General features: G+C 41.2%; 1 protein-coding gene across 3 annotated transcripts in view; it reads left to right on the top strand.

The window, feature by feature from the left end:
• Positions 1–18,170, top strand: part of LOC137371904 (protein mono-ADP-ribosyltransferase PARP14-like) — a 78,436-nt gene that overhangs the window by 11,598 nt on the left and 48,668 nt on the right. For 2 of the 3 annotated variants that reach the window (XR_010975300.1, XM_068034923.1), the window contains 11 exons: positions 1,371–1,579; positions 2,472–2,526; positions 2,637–2,807; positions 4,013–4,261; positions 4,457–4,693; positions 6,213–7,843; positions 9,549–9,600; positions 11,122–11,247; positions 11,896–11,958; positions 13,069–13,245; positions 13,346–13,530. Coding sequence is in view for 2 of the 3 variants with exons in the window: in XM_068034923.1 (XP_067891024.1) it covers positions 1,371–1,579; positions 2,472–2,526; positions 2,637–2,807; positions 4,013–4,261; positions 4,457–4,693; positions 6,213–7,843; positions 9,549–9,600; positions 11,122–11,247; positions 11,896–11,958; positions 13,069–13,245; positions 13,346–13,530 (3,155 nt within the window). In the remaining variant the exon portion in view is untranslated. The remainder of the gene's footprint in view (positions 1–1,370; positions 1,580–2,471; positions 2,527–2,636; positions 2,808–4,012; positions 4,262–4,456; positions 4,694–6,212; positions 7,844–9,548; positions 9,601–11,121; positions 11,248–11,895; positions 11,959–13,068; positions 13,246–13,345; positions 13,531–18,170) is intronic. The other variant, XM_068034924.1, reaches the window with a different exon arrangement.

Raw genomic sequence — 18,170 nt, 5'->3', positions numbered from 1 at the left:
AAGGTAGGGCATTTTCTTTATTAAAAGCAAAATACTGCGGATGCTGGAAATATGAAATAAAAACAAGATATGCTGGAAACACTCAGCAGGTCTGGCAGCATCTGTGGAGAGAGAAGCAGAGTTAACGTTTCAGGTCAGAAGGTTCTGAAGAAGGGTCACTGACCTGAAATGTTAACTCTGCTTCTCTCTCCACAGATGCTGCCAGACCTGCTGAGTGTTTCCAGCATTTCTTGTTTTTATTTGGGCATTTTCTTTTTTGAGTTATTGACATGCATGTGACATGAATGTTATGACTGAGGCAGGAGGAGTGCACTGTTTTTCTCTAGTTCCACTTCTGCACAGCATATATTTAAATGTTTACCCAGTTACCAATATGGTCAATCATATACTCTATTTTTATTTCAGAATAAAATCCACCAACCAAGTTTCTTTAATAAATAACAAAATTATCAATTTATTATAAAACAAGGCATATTCCACAAAGATGCCAAGTATTAACACACAAATTGAAATATAAAAGTTCTTCCCTTCTAACTTAGTCCAACAAACACACAAACACACCTGAAAAAACAGAGGTGTTCTCTGCAGAGATTTCCTTTTTACAAAAAAAAAATGCTTTGGCCAAATACTTTTTAATTCTTGAAGGAAAAAGATAAGATATGGAATGATATCAGTTGTCGCTTTTCTGACATCCCAAATACATGTGATGTCCATCACTGGGATCTTCAGGCGACATCGAGGATTAGTCTGGCAGGCTTTCCAGGAGAAATGCGACATCAGGGGTTTCAGCTATCACACACTGGATTCTCAGGGTTTCTCAGAGAGAGGTGCAGAAAGGATGAACTGGCCTACTCTTTTAGCCGACCCCCAAATGACTGAAAACAATCTAAAATGCAACCAACTCTTGACCACCATAAATCTTGACATGTCATTTCTCTGTAAACAACTCCCATAATCAGAAGGAACCTGCTGTTTACTTAGCTGAAGATATGTGACTTCCAGTATATGTTTTTAAACAAAGACCCAAGTCCTTCCAGTGACTTTTCAAAAAAACGTCCAGCATCTATGGAATCACTTCAGTCCTCCAAAGGAATCCATTTCCACAATTTTAAGCAAGTCCTCACAAAAATTAAAAAAATGGACCTCATGCCTGGTAATATCTTGGTACTAATGTAGCTTGGCTGAAGAAAGTGTAATCTTGGTAGGAAAATGATGCAAACAGATTTTAATGATTAAATGCAATGAAAAGCTGATAAGCTCCATCTTGGCAAATGTAAGTGGAAAAAGTAAGCCAAATGTTACAGAATAAAGGGAGGTTATTCTTACCAAATTGTGAATAAAAATGATTCATGTTTATCCTGTGTTATCAGTGCAGAAAAATGTTGTGAAGAACGAGTTCCACACAGTGCAGTTGTTAGCCCTGGAGCCAGTCCAGCTTCGTGTTACAATCTATAAGGTGGACAGTAGTAGAGAAAGTTCTGTGAGCTCCATTGGAGCGATTGCAGACAGCATCAAAGAGCCAGGAAAAGAACAATGTCAATTGCTGACCAGTTCACAAAAGGAGAATAAACATGACCAGGTAAGTCACTTCTTCTGTAAATGTACATGTTATTTATTCTTTATGCCTTTGTTTTCCATTAAATCGGTTTTATGAAGAGGGCGACTTTTAAATAGTACAAAAGCAAATGCTTCTCATTTTGTTGATACAATCCTGCAATTAATCTTTAAGTATGTATGTAAAACTGATCTCAGAACTTGTAACTGTCCTGTGTCAACAAAATGACATAGAATTTAAACATAAGTTATAAGTATAAACATAAACCCTGTCACAGCTGAAGTCAGACAATCTGAATCACATTGTTTTAACATATTTGGCACTCAGACTGGCTTTTCTTAAAATGAATGGTAACTTCCTAATGGGTAAAGGCTCTGGCTGGTATAATACTATGCTATACAGACCAGAAAGTTCCAGATCCAGTTCCTCGCCTGTGCTGACTCTGCAAATCTTAGATGCAGCAGCAGTTAGGTTGCTACAATTGGCTTCCCCACCCCTATAAATCAAAGGGAAAAATCAGTAATGGTTTTTGATCCCTTATCATTATTCAGTGGGACCTACTGGAAAATATGAATATTCGGCTGTTGGTGAGAATAGCAGTGGGCTTAGCTGTGATGGCTCTCACAGTCAAATAACTGGGGACAGCACAATTTATCCTCATACATGAATAATGTCTCCTTGAATCGGATACCAAAGGTATAACTGTGTCTGTGATGGAATCATAACTCACCATGAGCCAACAAATTCAGGAGAGAAGGAGAGAAAATTAAGGGAAAATAGAAAGCAAACTAACGACTTTTTGTTTTATTTGTATTTTTTATTTTCATTTAATTTACATCTAATGCACCACTACCTTGTCCTGAACAATTTAGTAGCCTCTTGTGTGCAGTACTCTTTTTCTGTTTTCCCTATGCAGAGCTCGGCAAAGGGATTTCAAAATCAAGGATTCCCAGTTCCAGTGGAAGAGTCAGGTACAGACTTTGTTTCTGTAGAGCTAAGTACATCCTGCCTTAACTTTCGTTGTGTCACAATCATTACCGGAGGAAAAAATGCCCTTCATGTATACATTTTTCTCTTTCAGTTTTCAAGCCCTCCGTGAGAGAGCAAAGCAGTTCTAATCAACTGCTGGTTAGCAGTGATGGTTCAGTTGATCAAGATGTTATTGCGATGTATTTTGAAAGAATTGTATCAGATGTGGAAATCTCTGCAAATGATGAAAGCTCTTGGCTTGTGAGCTGCCCGAGCAGTGATGGTAAATATTTATACTGTTAACTGTACTATCTGAGGGAAAGATTGAGATAGAATGTGACAGGGCTAAAAATGATACCAGCCTTTAAATGACTGCATTTCATGAATGCTTACCACGTCATATGCCATTACTTTGTTGAGCATTCGTGTATTATTGTTGTGCAACAGGAATTCTTAGACTCTAGTTTTTATGACACAAATGAGGCAAGCCTTAAGATTTTTCAATAAAAATATTGATACTCTCTGCATTATAGAACACCTACTCTAGCAGACAATGAGCAGTTTAATATCCCTGACCATCCTGGCTACTGGAGCTGTGATGAGACAAAATGTCCTTTGATGTATTACTTTGGGATAGACAGTGAGTTGTGACATCTCCCAGTCTGGCCCATCTGGCTTTAACACACATTATTCAATGTCTATTATCTTTGGCCATTTCTTTTTAAATATCTGCCAAATTGCTTTGTTTTAAAGCACAACTATTAAACAAACTCAGTCTCAAAATCCTTTTTGTACAAGAAAAATCAATCAAAAATCACAAAACATGATAATCTCTTCCACAAGCTGTTAGGCTAGCCACAATGACATTATTTACACAACCAGAGAGCAGGGACAATAAAACTTTGCAGTTTTTGTACTCATCAAGATGAGAGTATATGTAATGTATAATTTTCCCTCTTTTGATGCTAGGCATCACACCAAACATTCTCAGGTCAGTTTTAACAACAGGCCAGAAAGAAAGCGACACTTCCTTTGCACATAAGGCTCTCAGGATAACAAACCTTACCAATGCAGTTTCTTTCACTTTCAGTAGACATGCTTTGTGAGTGAGTGTGACAGTTTATGAGGGAACTCTCCTTAGTTCACTATTTATAGTGACTATCATAATCCTCTACATCAAGAAGGCATTTACAATTCCAACTCAAATAGTGAACACAGTACATCTTTGAACTCAGTGCCTTATTTTCCACTGGTACCACACTGGATTGAGGAATTTGTGTAAAATTATTTTGTGTGCTGTTTCAACACAATTTATTCCTTATTGCCTATTATATCAGGTTATAGAGTGAGTTATTTTGTCAAAGCAGTTGGACTTATGTGATTTTTATAGAGTGCTGCTATGGTTGTGATGATAATACAAGGGATATAAGGCTTATACAAAGATAAATTTAGCTGACTCAATGTTGCTTTTCTGGTTTATGTTTACAGACCTGGAAAAAATTATTTCACAAACACAGCACAAGCTGGCTGGCAAAACTCTGAAAGTGCAAATATATGATAAAGATAAAGAAGAGGAAAAGTATGAGCCCCAAACATTTCTTCTGAAGGGTTTTGATGGTAACTCGAGGTTGGAGTATATTTCATTGTACGTTGACAGCCTCAGCAATAACACACGGAATCAGATTGAACCTCTGCAAGATGGTGAAACAGTGGTGGTAACGTTTGAAACTGATATAGGTTGGTATTCTTACACTTAATTCTTTTCTAATTTTACTTTAATTAATAGCAATTCATTTATTTGCATGTATGGGAATGAGCCAGGGTGATTGATGTGTAGAACTGAATGAAATGGTTTCACTGAAGCCTGTATTGAAAATTGTGATTAATGTGGCTGTATGCGGTAATATAGAATTTTTTCCTGTTACTTTTTAGATGCCATGTCCTTTCTGCAGAATTGTTGTCAGAAGCCATTTGAAAACAATTGTATCACTGCCCACCGTCTGGCCAAGACAAACTTGGTGCAGATAGAAGGAATTAATCACAGTTTCAGCGATGACTTCCTGGAATTGTACTTTTCAAATACCAAACGCAGCGGTGGTGGAGAAATCGCAGAAATCATTGTCAAAAGATCTGCAATGACAGCTCTTGTTCGGTTTCAAGATTATGAGGGTATGCTGTTTCATTATTTTACAAAAATGTTGTATATCAAGAATTGAAATATTAAGATTCATTTTATTTTCCTGCTGGCTATCTTTTCCAGTTTCTAAGTTTAAGCTTCATAGTATCTATCTATGGCTCTGATTTTAACCCAAATTGCATGCTAGAATGGGATGGGTGAGCAGTTAAAATTGGGAAAATTTACTTGCCACCCCTTTCCACTGCCATTTTAACTCTGCACTTGACTCAGATATCCAACACTGTGGCAAACCCACTATTGAAGTCTAGTGGAATTGGCTTCGCAAACAGAATGACATGACTGGAAGCTGGATTTAAAGGGGCACTCTCCTGCCGGCACTCAGGTCTTTATGATCTGGCAGTTCTGATTTTACTTTTTTTCTGATGTTTTCCTCCTTCCTGACCCTGATTAAGCTTTCATTGCTTATCATGGGTGATGTTTTTGCTTTTTTTCTTTGGATGGATGAACAATTGGAGGAAGAGAAACAGTAACAACTTCAGCAACCACAAGCAGGACAGCAGCAGGTGGGCCTGTTAGAAAACAGCAGGTGAGAAGACCAGCTCATAAAAAGCATTACCCAGTCCTCAGGGTCTAAAGAATAAGGTCCTATACTCAGTTTGTTTCTTATTTCTGAGGAGCAATGTATAAGGGGACTATGCTTCGCCGGGCTATTGCTGCAGGACCTGTGCTTTGCCAGTGTCTCCAAATGTCATTACCGCCCTTAAATTCCAGATTGCTACCATGGGTATTCAACGCATTTCCCAGTGTGCAGCTACATCTAACAGGTCACCAATGAACGTCTTGCCAAAGCTAAGTTGTACATTGCCTTCCCAATGTATGTCAAGAGCTAGAACTCAACCATCTAAAGTTTAGAAATTAGTCTTGCGGCATTCCTTGGGACTCTGTTAAAGGGGAGACTGTGACGTAGTGGTAATGTCACTAGACTAGTAATCCAGAGACCGGGCTAATGCTCTGGGGACATGGGTTCCATGGCAGATGGTGAAATTTGAATTCAATTAATAAATCTGGAATTAAAAGCTAGTCTAATGGTGACCATGAAACCATTGCTGATTGTTGTAAAGAAACCAGCTGCTTCACTAATGTCCTTTAGGGAAGAAAATCTGCCGTCCTTACCTGGTCTGGCCTACATGTGACTGCAGACCTACAGCAATGTGGTTGACTCCTAAAATGCCCTCTGAAATGGCCTAGCAAGCCACTCAGTTCAAGGGCAATTAGGGATGGGCAATAAATGCTGGCCTAGCCAGCGATGCCCACATCCCACAAACAAATAAAAAAAAATTGGCATCATTCCTGTGATAGGGACACCAAACCTCTAGATAAGAAGAACTTCGTATGAAATGATTGGGTTTCTCTTTTTAAAAAACGTGTTTTGCATCTGTAATAAAATGATTCATTCTGGAGTATGGCGTGTGCACAGGACTAGATAGAGAATAAATGCATCTATTTCTGCTCACTAAAATTGTTTGGTTTCTTCCAATTGTATTTTTGCAGTGGCAAGAAAAGTCACTGAAAGGGAACATTTCCTAAAAGGTCATCAGCTGATTGTTAGTCGCTATTACCATGATCTGCAACAACCTTTGTATGGGAATAATGGTCCAAAAATCAAACAGCCTGAACAGTGCTACATTTGCATCAATTCCACACTTCTAAGCTACATCCAGAAGACTGGTCTCTATAAACAAGAGTTAGAAGAAATTGCAAAGGGTGTTTATTGTAACATTACCTTTACAGACTCTCCAAATTCAAAGCAAATGATTCTGAAGCCTTCTTTTGATGCAAATATATTGTTGTACTACAAAATTGCTAAGGACTGGAAGAAGCACGCAGAAGAAGCAATTCAGAAGTTCAATGGGAAGTTTGATTTCAGAGATTTTCCAATAGATAAAGACTTGTGGGAAAAAGTAAAGAACAAAAGCAGAGGATTGAAGGCACCTGGTTTTGATGTACTTTACTGTTATACAGAAAATAAGATTGTCGTTGTTGGGGAGCAAAGTAAAGTTTCGGACACTTGCAGAAAGCTACAAGGAATATTGGAAAAGGCAAAAAAAGAATTAGACGATGAAAAGAATACTGTTGAAGAGCAGATTTTATTGGAAAGTCTCGAGGAGTTGGAGTTCTTGCAAAGACATGTCAAGGACACTGCTTCCTCTGTGAAAATATCCACCACCATAGCTCCCCCAGCCTTAAAACTGAAAGGACTGAAGGAGCAGGTTGGTCAACTTCACAAAGTCATCAGCCAGTTCCAGTCCCAGTTAGAAAGGAAGCCTCTCAATCAGTCTTCACACATGATAGATTTTATAAAATCGCTAGACCTCAAGAAATTTGTACAAACGCACTTCATTCAAAATGACATCAAGGCCACACTGGTGCCTAGGCAATCTGTTGAACTCTTGGCTGTCAAGGCAGATATAAAGAAAGTAGAAGATAAAATAAAGCAACTGTTCCAGGAAGTGAGGATTGATTTCACTCCAGAGCAAATTGAAGTCACTGCAGTTGACAAATGGAAACGGTTCCTCGATGATTTGAAAGCTGACATGAAGTCAAGCAATGAGCACTGCAGAATCATAGAGGACAAAAATCAAGCTGCCATAATAATTGCAGGACTTTCAGGCAGTGTTACAGATGTTGCACAAAAACTAAATAGTTACCTGGACAATAAGCAGGTGATCACAGAATTCATTCCTGCCACGTTGATGCAAGTGAACTATATGGCAAGTTCCTTGACTCTCAGAGAACTGCCTGAAATCCAAAATAACGGCATCACCATATCATATATCAGAACGGCTTCTCCAGGTTTGGAAGTATCTGGTGCAGCGGAACATATGAAGGAAGCAGTTTCTGCTATTAAAGATAAGTTGTCATTGATTCAGTCAGAAACCTACACTTATAACAAACCAGGAGAGGCCACAGCCCTCTCTAAGCACAAGGATATGCTCCAAGTCAAGGCTAAAGGACATGGGTGTATGTTGTTAATTAAAACCAAGGAAGAATGTCAGCATTTGCCAAGACTTCAACTTCAACATGGCACCAAGGTCACATTGGTACGTAGGCAACCTATTGACCACTTGGCTGTCAAAGCAGATCAAACGAAAGTACGGGATAAACTAAAGCACCTGCTCCAGGTAGTACATATTGATTTCACTCCACAGCAAATTAAAGTCACTGCAGTTGACAAATGGAAATGGTTCCTTGATGATTTGAAAGTTGATATGAAATCAAGTAATGCGGACTGCAGAATCATAGATGATTCATAGAAGTGTACACAAACTCATCTTATCCATCTGTCAAACAATTATACTCGACTAAAAGTCAGATGAAGTTTTGTGCCCAGTAAATAATTGCCTGGTCCTAGACACCATGGCCCCAATATTTATGGGGAGGGGGGAAAGGGTGCAAGTGAGGTCTAAAATGGTTGAAAAACCCCAAAAGACCTTGCCAGCAGGACCTCATTAACAATTTATGGTTCTGTTTCCTGCCCGACAGCAGACCAAATAGACAGTCTGGCTGGAGGCCACGGCAAGGGATGCTTAGGGATAATCCCCTCACTTGTGATATCTGCTCTTGGGGTCGTGCAGGGTAGGCTGGCTTTCAGAGCTGGGGAAGGGCTAAGGCTTACTTGAGGGGCTCAGGCAGCACTCCTGCTCCACCTAGCCCACATAGAGTGCTGATAATGGTGCTTACCTTGTGTAGCCAGCTAGTCCCTTTCTCTGCCTGGGCTCCCAATCCCCGAGAAACCCATATAGAAACAGTGAATGTTAAATCGGCATCCGATTGCACTGTGGGAACCTGATTTAAATTTGTCAATTTGATGTCCTGCCTCTCCATTGTAACTCTTTAAACCCGCCCCTGCCCCCCACCCACCATGCTGATCCTTTCCCCCTGTCATTCTGGGGGTGGGTAAATGTCAAGGCCTAAGTTTTCATAGGTGATTCGAATTACTGGAGGCCATGATATTCAGTACATGATTGATAATGTTAAAAAGCAAATAAGAACTTGAGCTCCAGGGCAGGTGGTGTGCATCTCTGCACAAAAGTTACCTTTTAAAGTAACTGGCCAAGTAATTTGACAGCGCCCGCTTTTCTGGTGTACACCAATATGGCAGGCAGGAAGCACACCCTCATTACAAGCTGGAAGTGTGCCACCAGCCATTTGGTGTATGCAAAAAGGATGGCATCCAGGGCCCTGAACACTTTTTCGCTTTTGCAGTTAATTTCTGATTTTTTGCAGCAGTGTGAGAGGTTTCACTTCCTGTCTCAGTCAGATTGCCAGGTTAATGAGCCGGCTGCCCACTAGAACTAGATTAAGACAAAAACTTTCGCCTCATCAGTTTGGATTGGATTTAAACCCAGAACTCAGATGTATAAAGGCAGTGCTTCACTATGCCATCCAACCAACCTTTTGCCAAGCAGAGTTATATTGCTAGACTAGTAATTCAGAGCCTAGACTAGTAATCCAGAGAATGCAAGTTCAAAAGCCATCAAGGCAATTTGAGAATTTGAACTCAAGTTAAAAGATACCAGGAAGGATAATAAATGTTAGGCTTGCCAGTGACGCTGTCAGCCTGAGCATAAGTTTTTTAAAAAGGGAAAATGAGAAGGCCTTCACCAAGGCAATGATAGCAGGAGGTCCAGTTTTGTTGGGCCTGGATTTGTCTTGGTGATACAAAAACAAGACATGCTGGAAATACTCAGCAGGTCTGGCAGCATCTGTGGAGAGAGAAGCAGAGTTAATGTTTCAGGTCAGTGACCCTTCATCAGAACTGTTCTGAAACTGTTCTAAAATATTCAAGCCTGTTTGTCCTTTAACAATTCTTCTTTTGCTGCTCAGGTTATGGATCAACAGAAACAAGTCTTCATGCCATTCATGTCTTTGCCCCAAGGTAAGATATTATTACAATTTTAAAATAAGATGGCAGAATTGCCAAATTAAACAAAATGCACATGGAAAAGCAATAGTTTCTAGAAAATATGGTGCTGCTGACATAAATCTCATAATGGTTTGTGAGCTCTGTCAACCTTTGCCATAACTTGACTGAAATATTTTTTTGTAAATTACTGGTATCTGACTTGTGCCTTTATTGTAATAATGGTACTTAAGATCCCTTTGTACAATGTGTGCAAAGGTCCATCTGGTGTATATTTGTATGGTCTTTGTTTCAAGATTCTTCAGACAGATGGAGACCATGGGTTGTATCATTCTTACCCCCCCACCCCCCCCCCACGCACCCTGGCAAGTGGTCCTCGAGGGCTCAATCAACAGGATGTGCTATCCAACTAGCTGTAATCCTGGTGGCATGTAATATTTTGTGGATCAGGCCTCATTACATTGAGGTGGTGGGCTGGGGTCAGAGATCAGGAGCCCCAGGGCAACACTTTAGCTTTGGGCTGATGCAATATCAGGAGGCCTGACTGACCTGTGAGCTGGAAGGAAACAAGATCAAGGGTACGAGGTAGGCCCGATGTCTGTTGTTGCGGGGGTGGGTGGGGTGGTGGGCAGGGAACTGCCTTGGCCTTGGTTCAGGTTGTAATTGTAGACTTGCACTCTTGCTCATCTCAGCCCCACAAGAAAGAGGAACAAATCCTCTTTGACCTAGCCACCAGCTGATACTTGCTGGAATACGCAAGGCACAATCTCCACATAGCTCAGTCGTAAAATGCCAGTTGCAGTCCTACATACACCATTTTAAATGAGCGTACCACCTAACTCAGGGAGCCACTCTGGCCATTCAGCAATAGACCATTGGAAATATTGCCGTGGCCACAGTGACAGTGGGAATGGGATGGTAGGTCATTTCAATTATTTTCAGGGCCATTTCCTCTGGATAGGAGGCCATAAAATTCATCCCCCAAGTTTCATATCACAGCTTCCTTAATATCATGCGTAATCAAATTCCTGTTACAAGAAGTTCTAATATTTTCTTAAATATTGGATTTTGTTCCTTTTCACACTACTCCATCACCAAAAAGCACTGCATACTATTGGAGTGTGCAAGTAACTTCGGTCCGTGTGCTTTTTAACTGGCCTCTTTGAGGTGAACATAACTGAGCCATAGTGAATTGATTTAACTTGGTTGAGATGTAGATGTAGATCTCAGGACAGAAGATGTGAGTCAAAAAAATTATAGCAGCTACTTTGGAAGAACCAAAGCAGTCAACAATATATGACATGAAAGTGCAATCCAAGTCTATGTGTTTATTAGAGTTGTCATCACCACACAAATACTTCTACATGAAGGCTTCACCTTTAAAACATGTAAAAGCTATTTAAAAAATTGTGATCATCAATAAAATATAATTCACTGCCATCTAAGATTCCATCTCACAAACACTTAACTGTTTATAACATACATGAACCATATATTACTTTGTCTGAGAATAACTATGCTTTGATCTCTCTGCAGTCTCTAAACTAGTACCAACAATACAAATAGGTGGGGTAACAGTAGAACTAAAAAAAGGTGATATCACCCAAGAAAGGACAGATGCCATAGTAAATTCTACCAACAAGACTTTGGACTTAACTTCTGGTAAGTTTAAGAAATAATCAATCTAACTACTAATGGCAAACTAGAAGGCAAACTTTCCACTATATGGGGCAATTTTAACCTTGGAGGATACTCAGCAGGCTGTTAAAATCACTCATGGAACCTTCTGCCAAAGTCTTGCTCTGTTCCTGCAGGTTCCAATTTTAATCTGTTCTTTTGATCAGAGAGAAAGGACACTTGCCAGAAACTGGTAGGGTCCTTCTTTAAATAAGGATTGGGGTCCAATGCTGCTACTTTAGTGGCCTACACGAGCAAGCCCTTGTCGGAGCAGGATGAGGATTCAGAGCCTGAAGAGCCCCAAAAAGCTAAGTTGTATGAATTTATGTTAACTTCGCTTGTTGGTCTAGGAGGAGCAGGAATGCCCCTTTGAGTTCCACAAAGAACATTCAGGTCTAGGCTTAACCTGCGTGCCCCTCCCCCATGCCCCCTCATTGCAAGTCCCAATGGAAAGGTAAATCATACGTGGTGTATAATGGATGGTGAGTTCACCACTGGCTGTTTTATGCCAGCATCCAAAGTTAAAATTGTCCAAATTACACAAAAACAATCAAATTGTGACTTCTAAATCCAGTGTGCCAAGTAACAAAGGTCTTGTGTTCTTAACATCTGCTTTTTTGTTTTTACCGGTAGGTGTGTCTGGTGCAATACTAAAAGCTGCTGGTAGTTCTGTGCAGGATGAATGCAACGTCCTAGGTACTGGTACTTCTCAATCAGGGTTGTGTTGTTCTAGGATATATGCTTTGAAAATATAACTACATTTGTATAACAATTGCATAACAGACCTCACATCAAATATGTCCCAAGGCACTTAACAATCAGGAGAAAGAAGACACTGAACAGGGACAAGAGAGATGAAGGGATCAGCTTGAAGTTGAAGAGATCAGTTTATAAGAAACTTGTGATGGAAATGAGAAAAGTGGTGATGTTCTTGCAATATCTGTTGGATCTATATTGCAGTAAAAATATCAAACTGCATGTTATTTACTGTTCAAAAGAAGGTGATCCATGCTGAAGCTTATTTAACAGAATGATACTGAACAGATGGGAGGGACAAGCTACTTCTGTCCACTGCCCAACATCCTGGCAGCAATTTGGGACAATGACTGGGTGTGGGGGCAATGTGCTGGGCTACTCTGAGAATTTCCTCAGATTGGTTAAGTGGTACCTATGTCTACTGAGATGGAGTAGGCTCTGTTCTGGGCCTCAATGCCTTTGGAACAAGGACTTCACATCACAGGAGAGCAGTTATTTGAATATTTGGCACCTTTGCATTTGCCTCAACCCCAAAGCAGCAGCTTACATGGCCTCCATGAGGGCAAGTGCCCCTGAAATACCGCTACAAACAAAAGTGTCTGCTTCAAATATTTAAATGACCCCATCTCCCAGCTTTGGGACTGGATTATGGTGGCATGAAAGTTGTGGGCAGAACTTCCACTGGCATTCCCAGGCTAATATCACTCAGTTGTGCAGTGTGATTAATGGAAGGCTCTATTATATCCTGTCTGCCCTAAATAATAAGTAACTGCTTACTTAAAAATGACTAGCCTGTGGCAGCTCTTATCAGAGTTTAAAAAAAAGTCTGTTCCAGGCAAACCTTGTGCAAAAGGCTTACTATCCAATTCCCAGGAAGTATCTCAACCTCTGCTTAAATGGTATATATCACAGCTAGGGAAATATCTGTTGCAGCTTTTATATGGGAGAAGAGCGTATCTGCTACTTTCGCTGTGAACAAAAATAAGTGTATTCTTGATAATGCTATAGTTAGAGGTTAATGAGGGTGAACTTCTTTCATTCATTTCCTAGGTCAACAGCCAAATGATGGTGTCGTAGTCACCAACGGTGGCCAGCTTCACTGTAAATATATAATCCACATGGTTGGGGCTAAAACAGCAGCCAACATCACAGAATCAGTAAGTAAGATCCTTGAGGAATGCAAAAGGCTGAATATCACTACTGTTGCATTCCCATCCATAGGGACAGGTAACTTCTCCCCCATCTCAGCAGTTCGGTCAACTTATTCAATGATTCGCTGTTTACTTCACTTCTGAGATTTACTAATGAGTTTTTGGATTTTATTCAGGTAAAGGTGGAATCAGTTGCAAAACTTGCATCAACGCAGTCTTCAGCGGACTGGAGAATTATTTCACGAGCTCTGCAATGTCCAACATGAAAACCATTTCCATTGTTGCATTTGAATCATATGTTTATGATCATTTTGCTGATGTTTTTGAGACGAAGAAGCTGAACTCTGGTGTTGGCACAATGGTAATCTTTGCATCCTGGAGGGATTTCATTTTCACCAGCTGTCTGTTTTTAGTGTAACACATTAAAACATTGGAACTAATAACCTAGCATTTCAGTTAAGCAATGCTGTTATTTTAGAAACATAGGGACATAGGAGCAGGAGTAGGTCATTCAGTCTCTCCAGCCTGTTCTGCTATTCAATGAAATCATGGCTCATCTGTAGCCTAACTCTATCCACTCACCTTGGCTCCAAATCCATTAACGTCCACTGTTAGCAAAAATCTATTGATCTTTGATTTAAAATTATTAATTGAGCTCACATCTGCTGCTTTTTGTGGGAGAGAGTTCTGGAACTCTACAATCCTTTGCGTGTAGAAGTGTTTCCTAACTTTTCTCTTGAATGGCCTGGCTCTGATATAAACTTCATGTCCTCTTGTCCTAGACTCTCCCACAAGCAGAAAAAATTTCTCTCCATCTACCCTATCAATTACTTTTAAAATCCTAAACGCCTCAATCAAGTCACCCTTTAACCTTCTATATTCCAAAGAATACAAACCTAGTTTAAGTAATCTCTCCTCATCATCTAATCCTTATAGTTCTAGTAACATTCTGGTGAATCTGCCTCTTTCTCTTGGCTCTTTCATTTGGACACCAGTCCTGGTGGAACACACCCAAAATGTGCTCAGCTTGACGTGTCTTAAACCTACCTAGATTTCCAAATTCAGGTAATTAATTTCAGAGCGACCCCAACCCCTGACAGGTTCCTACACCTTCAAACAAGGGGCGGAAATCCAACCACTGCAGCAAAAGCTCTAATGGCCACCAGTTGGAAACAAGCAGCCAATGACCTCCTAGCCTGTAGCAAAAATAAAGTAGATTTACCTTTTACCAGGCTCATCCTTCTTGCTGTCTGCCCTTGTGAGTGCTAGGCACAGGCCCGAAAGCCTACTCCTTTTGAGCATCCTTTTGGAGTTGAAAAATGAAATGAGGCTGAATTTCCCATCCCACCTCACTATCATGTCTAAGAACATAAGAAATAGGAGCAGCAGCAAGTCATATGGCCCATCGAGTCTACTTTGTCTACTCTGTCGTTCAATAAGATCATAGCTGAAATTGTACATCAAGTCCTGTGCTATCCCCATATCCCTATCTGTCTGTCAATCTTAGTCTTGAATATACGCATCAACTGAGCATCCACAGCCCTCTATCCTCTGAGTGAAGAAATTTCTGCGCATCTCAGTCCTAAATGGTCAATCTCTTATCATGAGACTTTGATCCCGAGTTCTAGACTCTCCAGCCAGGTAAAGTAGCCTCTCAGCATCAACCCGTCTAGTCCTCTAAGAATTTTATATGTTTCAATGAGATCACTTCTCATTCTTCTAAACTCCATAGAATATAGACCCATTCTACTCAATCTCTGCTAATAAGCCAAACCTCTCATCCCAGGAATCAATTGCACCCCTTCTAAGACAAGTATATCCTTTCTTCAGTAAGGAGGCCAACCTATACACAGTACTCCAGAAGTGGGCTCACCAAAGCCCTATATAATTGCAGCAAGGCTTCCTTACTCTTAAACTCCAACCTCCTTGCAGTAATTGCTAACACACCATTTATTTTTCAAATTGCTTGCTGTACCCGCATGTTAACATCCTGCAATTTGTGTACAAAGGCCCCCAAATCCCTCTGAATACCAACATTTACCAGTCTCTCACCTTTCAAAATATATTCTGCTTTTCCATTCTTCCGAGCAAGGTGGATAATTTTACATTTCCCCATATTATACTCCATCTGCCAGTTTCTTGCCCAATCCCTTTGCAGTGTTCGTCCTCCTTACAGCTTACTTTCCCACCTAACTTTGTATTATCAATAAAGTTGGCTATATTTCTCTTGATCCCTTCATCTTGATCCCCTCATTGATGTAGATTGTAAAAAGCTGAGGCCCAGGTCCTAACCCTTGCAGCACTATGCTAGTTACAACCTGCCATCCCAAAAATTACCCATTTATTCCTAATCTCTGCTTTCTGTGCATTAACGGATTTTCAATCCATGTTGATGTATTATCCCAAATCCCATGAGTGTTAATCTTGTGTAACAATCTCTTGTGTGGCATCTTATCAAATGCCTTCTCAAAATTCAAATACACCACATCCACTGGTTCCCCTTTATCTACTCTGCTAGTTACACCCTCAAAAATGTCTGACAGATTTGTCAAACATCATTTCTCTTTCATAAAACAACGTTGGCTCTGCCTACTAATATTGTGATTTTCCAAGTGCACTCTTATCGTGTCCATAATAATAGATGCTGGCATTTCCCTCCTAATGATGTCAGACTAACTGTCCAATATCTCCCTGATTTCTCTTTCCTTCCTTTCTTGAACAGTGGGGTTATATTTGCTACTTTCCAATTCACGTAAACCATTCTAGAATCTAGGCAGGTCTAGAAGATCAAAGGCAGTGCACCAATATCTCTGCAGCCATCTCTTAAAAAAACCCTAGGATGTTGGCCATGCGATCCACTGGATTTGTCGGCTTTTAGCCCCATTAGTTTATCCAATACTTTTTCTTTAGTAGTATCGACTACCTTAAATTCCTCACTTTCATTAGACCTGGCACAGTGGCGCAGTGGTTAGCACCGCAGCCTCACAGCTCCAGCGACCCGGGTTCAATTCTGGGTACTGCCTGTATGGAGTTTGCAAGTTCTCTCTGTGTCTGCGTGGGTTTCCTCCGGGTGCTCCGGTTTCCTCCCACATGCCAAAGACTTGCTGGTTGATAGGTTAATTGGCCATTATAAATTGCCCCTAGTATAGGTAGGTGGTCGGGAAATATAGGGACAGGTGGGGATGTGGTAGGAATATGGGATTAGTGTAGGATTAGTATAAATGGGTGGTTGATGGTCGGCACAGACTCGGTGGGCCGAAGGGCCTGTTTCAGTGCTGTATCTCTAAACTAAACTAAAACCTTTGGTTCACCACATTTTCCATTATATTCTTTGTGTATTCTAGTGTGAAGACAGACACAAAATATTTGTCCAATGTCTCTATCATTTCCTTATTCCCCAATATAATTTCTGCTGTCTCTGCCTCTAAGGGACTCATGTTTATTTTTAAATACTTGTAAAAGCTCTTACAGACAGTTTTTATATTTCTTGCTAGTTTGCTCTCATTCTATTTTCTCCCTCCTAATCAATTTCTTGGTCATCTGGTAATCTTTTAACTGGTCAGCAGCGGGCCTTTCCCGGAATTAAGAACCCCAGAGATCGAAGTCCCGCTCGCAAAAAGCTGCTAGCCAATCAGAGGCCAGCAGCTCTTTTAGTCAGCAGTGCCACCATTGAGGCAGTGGCTGCTGCTGGTAAAGCATCCACCTGAGGCCCAGGATTTTTAAAAATTCATTTATAGGATGTGGGCGTCACTGGCTAGGCCAGCATTTATTGCCCATCCCTAATTGCCCTTGAGAAGGTGATGGTGAGCTGCCTTCTTGAACTGTTGCAGTCCACGCAGGGTAGGTATACCCACAGTGGTGTTCGGAAGGGAGTTCTAGGATTTTGACCCAGCGACAGTGAAGGAACGGCGATATAGTTCAAAGTTTGGATGGTGTGTGGCTTGGACTGGAACTTGCAGGTGATGGAATTCCTATGCATTTGCTGCCCTTGTCCTTCTAGGTGGTATGGGTCGTGGGTTTGGAAGGTGCTGTCTAAGTAGCCTTGGTGCACTGCTTCAGTGCATCTTGTAGATGATGCACACTGCTGCCAATGTGTGTCGGTGGTGGAGGGAGTGAATGTTTGTAGATGGGGTGCCAATCAAGCGGGCTGCTTTGTCCTGGATGGTGTTGAGCTTCTTGAGTGTTGTTGAAGCTGCACCCATCCAGTGCCTTGTAGATGGTGAACTGGCTTTGGGGAGTCAGGAAGTGAGTTACTCGCCTCAGGATTCCTAGCCTCTGACCTGCTCTTGTAACCACGGTATTAAATGGCTACTCCAGTTCAGTTTCTGGACAATGGTAGCCCCTAGGATGTTGATAGTGGGGGATTCAGCGATCGTAATGTCTTTGAATGTCAAGGGGAGATGGTTAGATTCTTGTTGGAGATGGTCATTGCCTGGCACTTGTGAGGTGCGAATGTTACTTGTCCCTTATCAGCCCAAGCCTGGATATTGTCCAGGTCTTGCTGCATTTCTACATGGACTGCTTCAGTATCTGAGGAGTGGTGGTGAATGGTGCTGAACATTGTGCAATCATCAGCGAACATCCCCACTTCTGACCTTATGATAAAAGGAAGGTCATTGATGAAGCAGCTGAAGATGGTTGGGCGTAGGACACTACCCTGAGGAACTCCTGCAGTGATGTCCTGGAGCTCAGATGATTGACCTCCAACAACCACAACCATCTTCCTTTACGCTAGGTATGACTCTAACCAGCGGAGAGTTTTCCCCCTGATTCCCATTGACATCAGTTTTGCTAGGGCTCCTTGATGCCATACTCGGTCAAATGCTGCCTTGATGTCAAGGGTAGTAACTCTCACCTCACCTCTTGAGTTCAGCTGTTTTCTCCATGTTTGAACTAAGGCTGTAATTGTCGATGTCCCCAGGCCACAGGTGAGTCAGGGTGGGAGAGGTTTTGATGTGTGGGAGTCTCCGGGGGTGGGGGGGGGGGATGTTGGTGGGGAGG

This window comes from Heterodontus francisci, chromosome 7, assembly GCF_036365525.1.
Source record: "Heterodontus francisci isolate sHetFra1 chromosome 7, sHetFra1.hap1, whole genome shotgun sequence".
Classification (NCBI taxonomy): Eukaryota; Metazoa; Chordata; class Chondrichthyes; order Heterodontiformes; family Heterodontidae; genus Heterodontus; species Heterodontus francisci.
The sequence above is the reverse complement of the archived record's forward strand: the minus strand, read 5'-3'. Positions and strand labels throughout refer to the sequence as shown.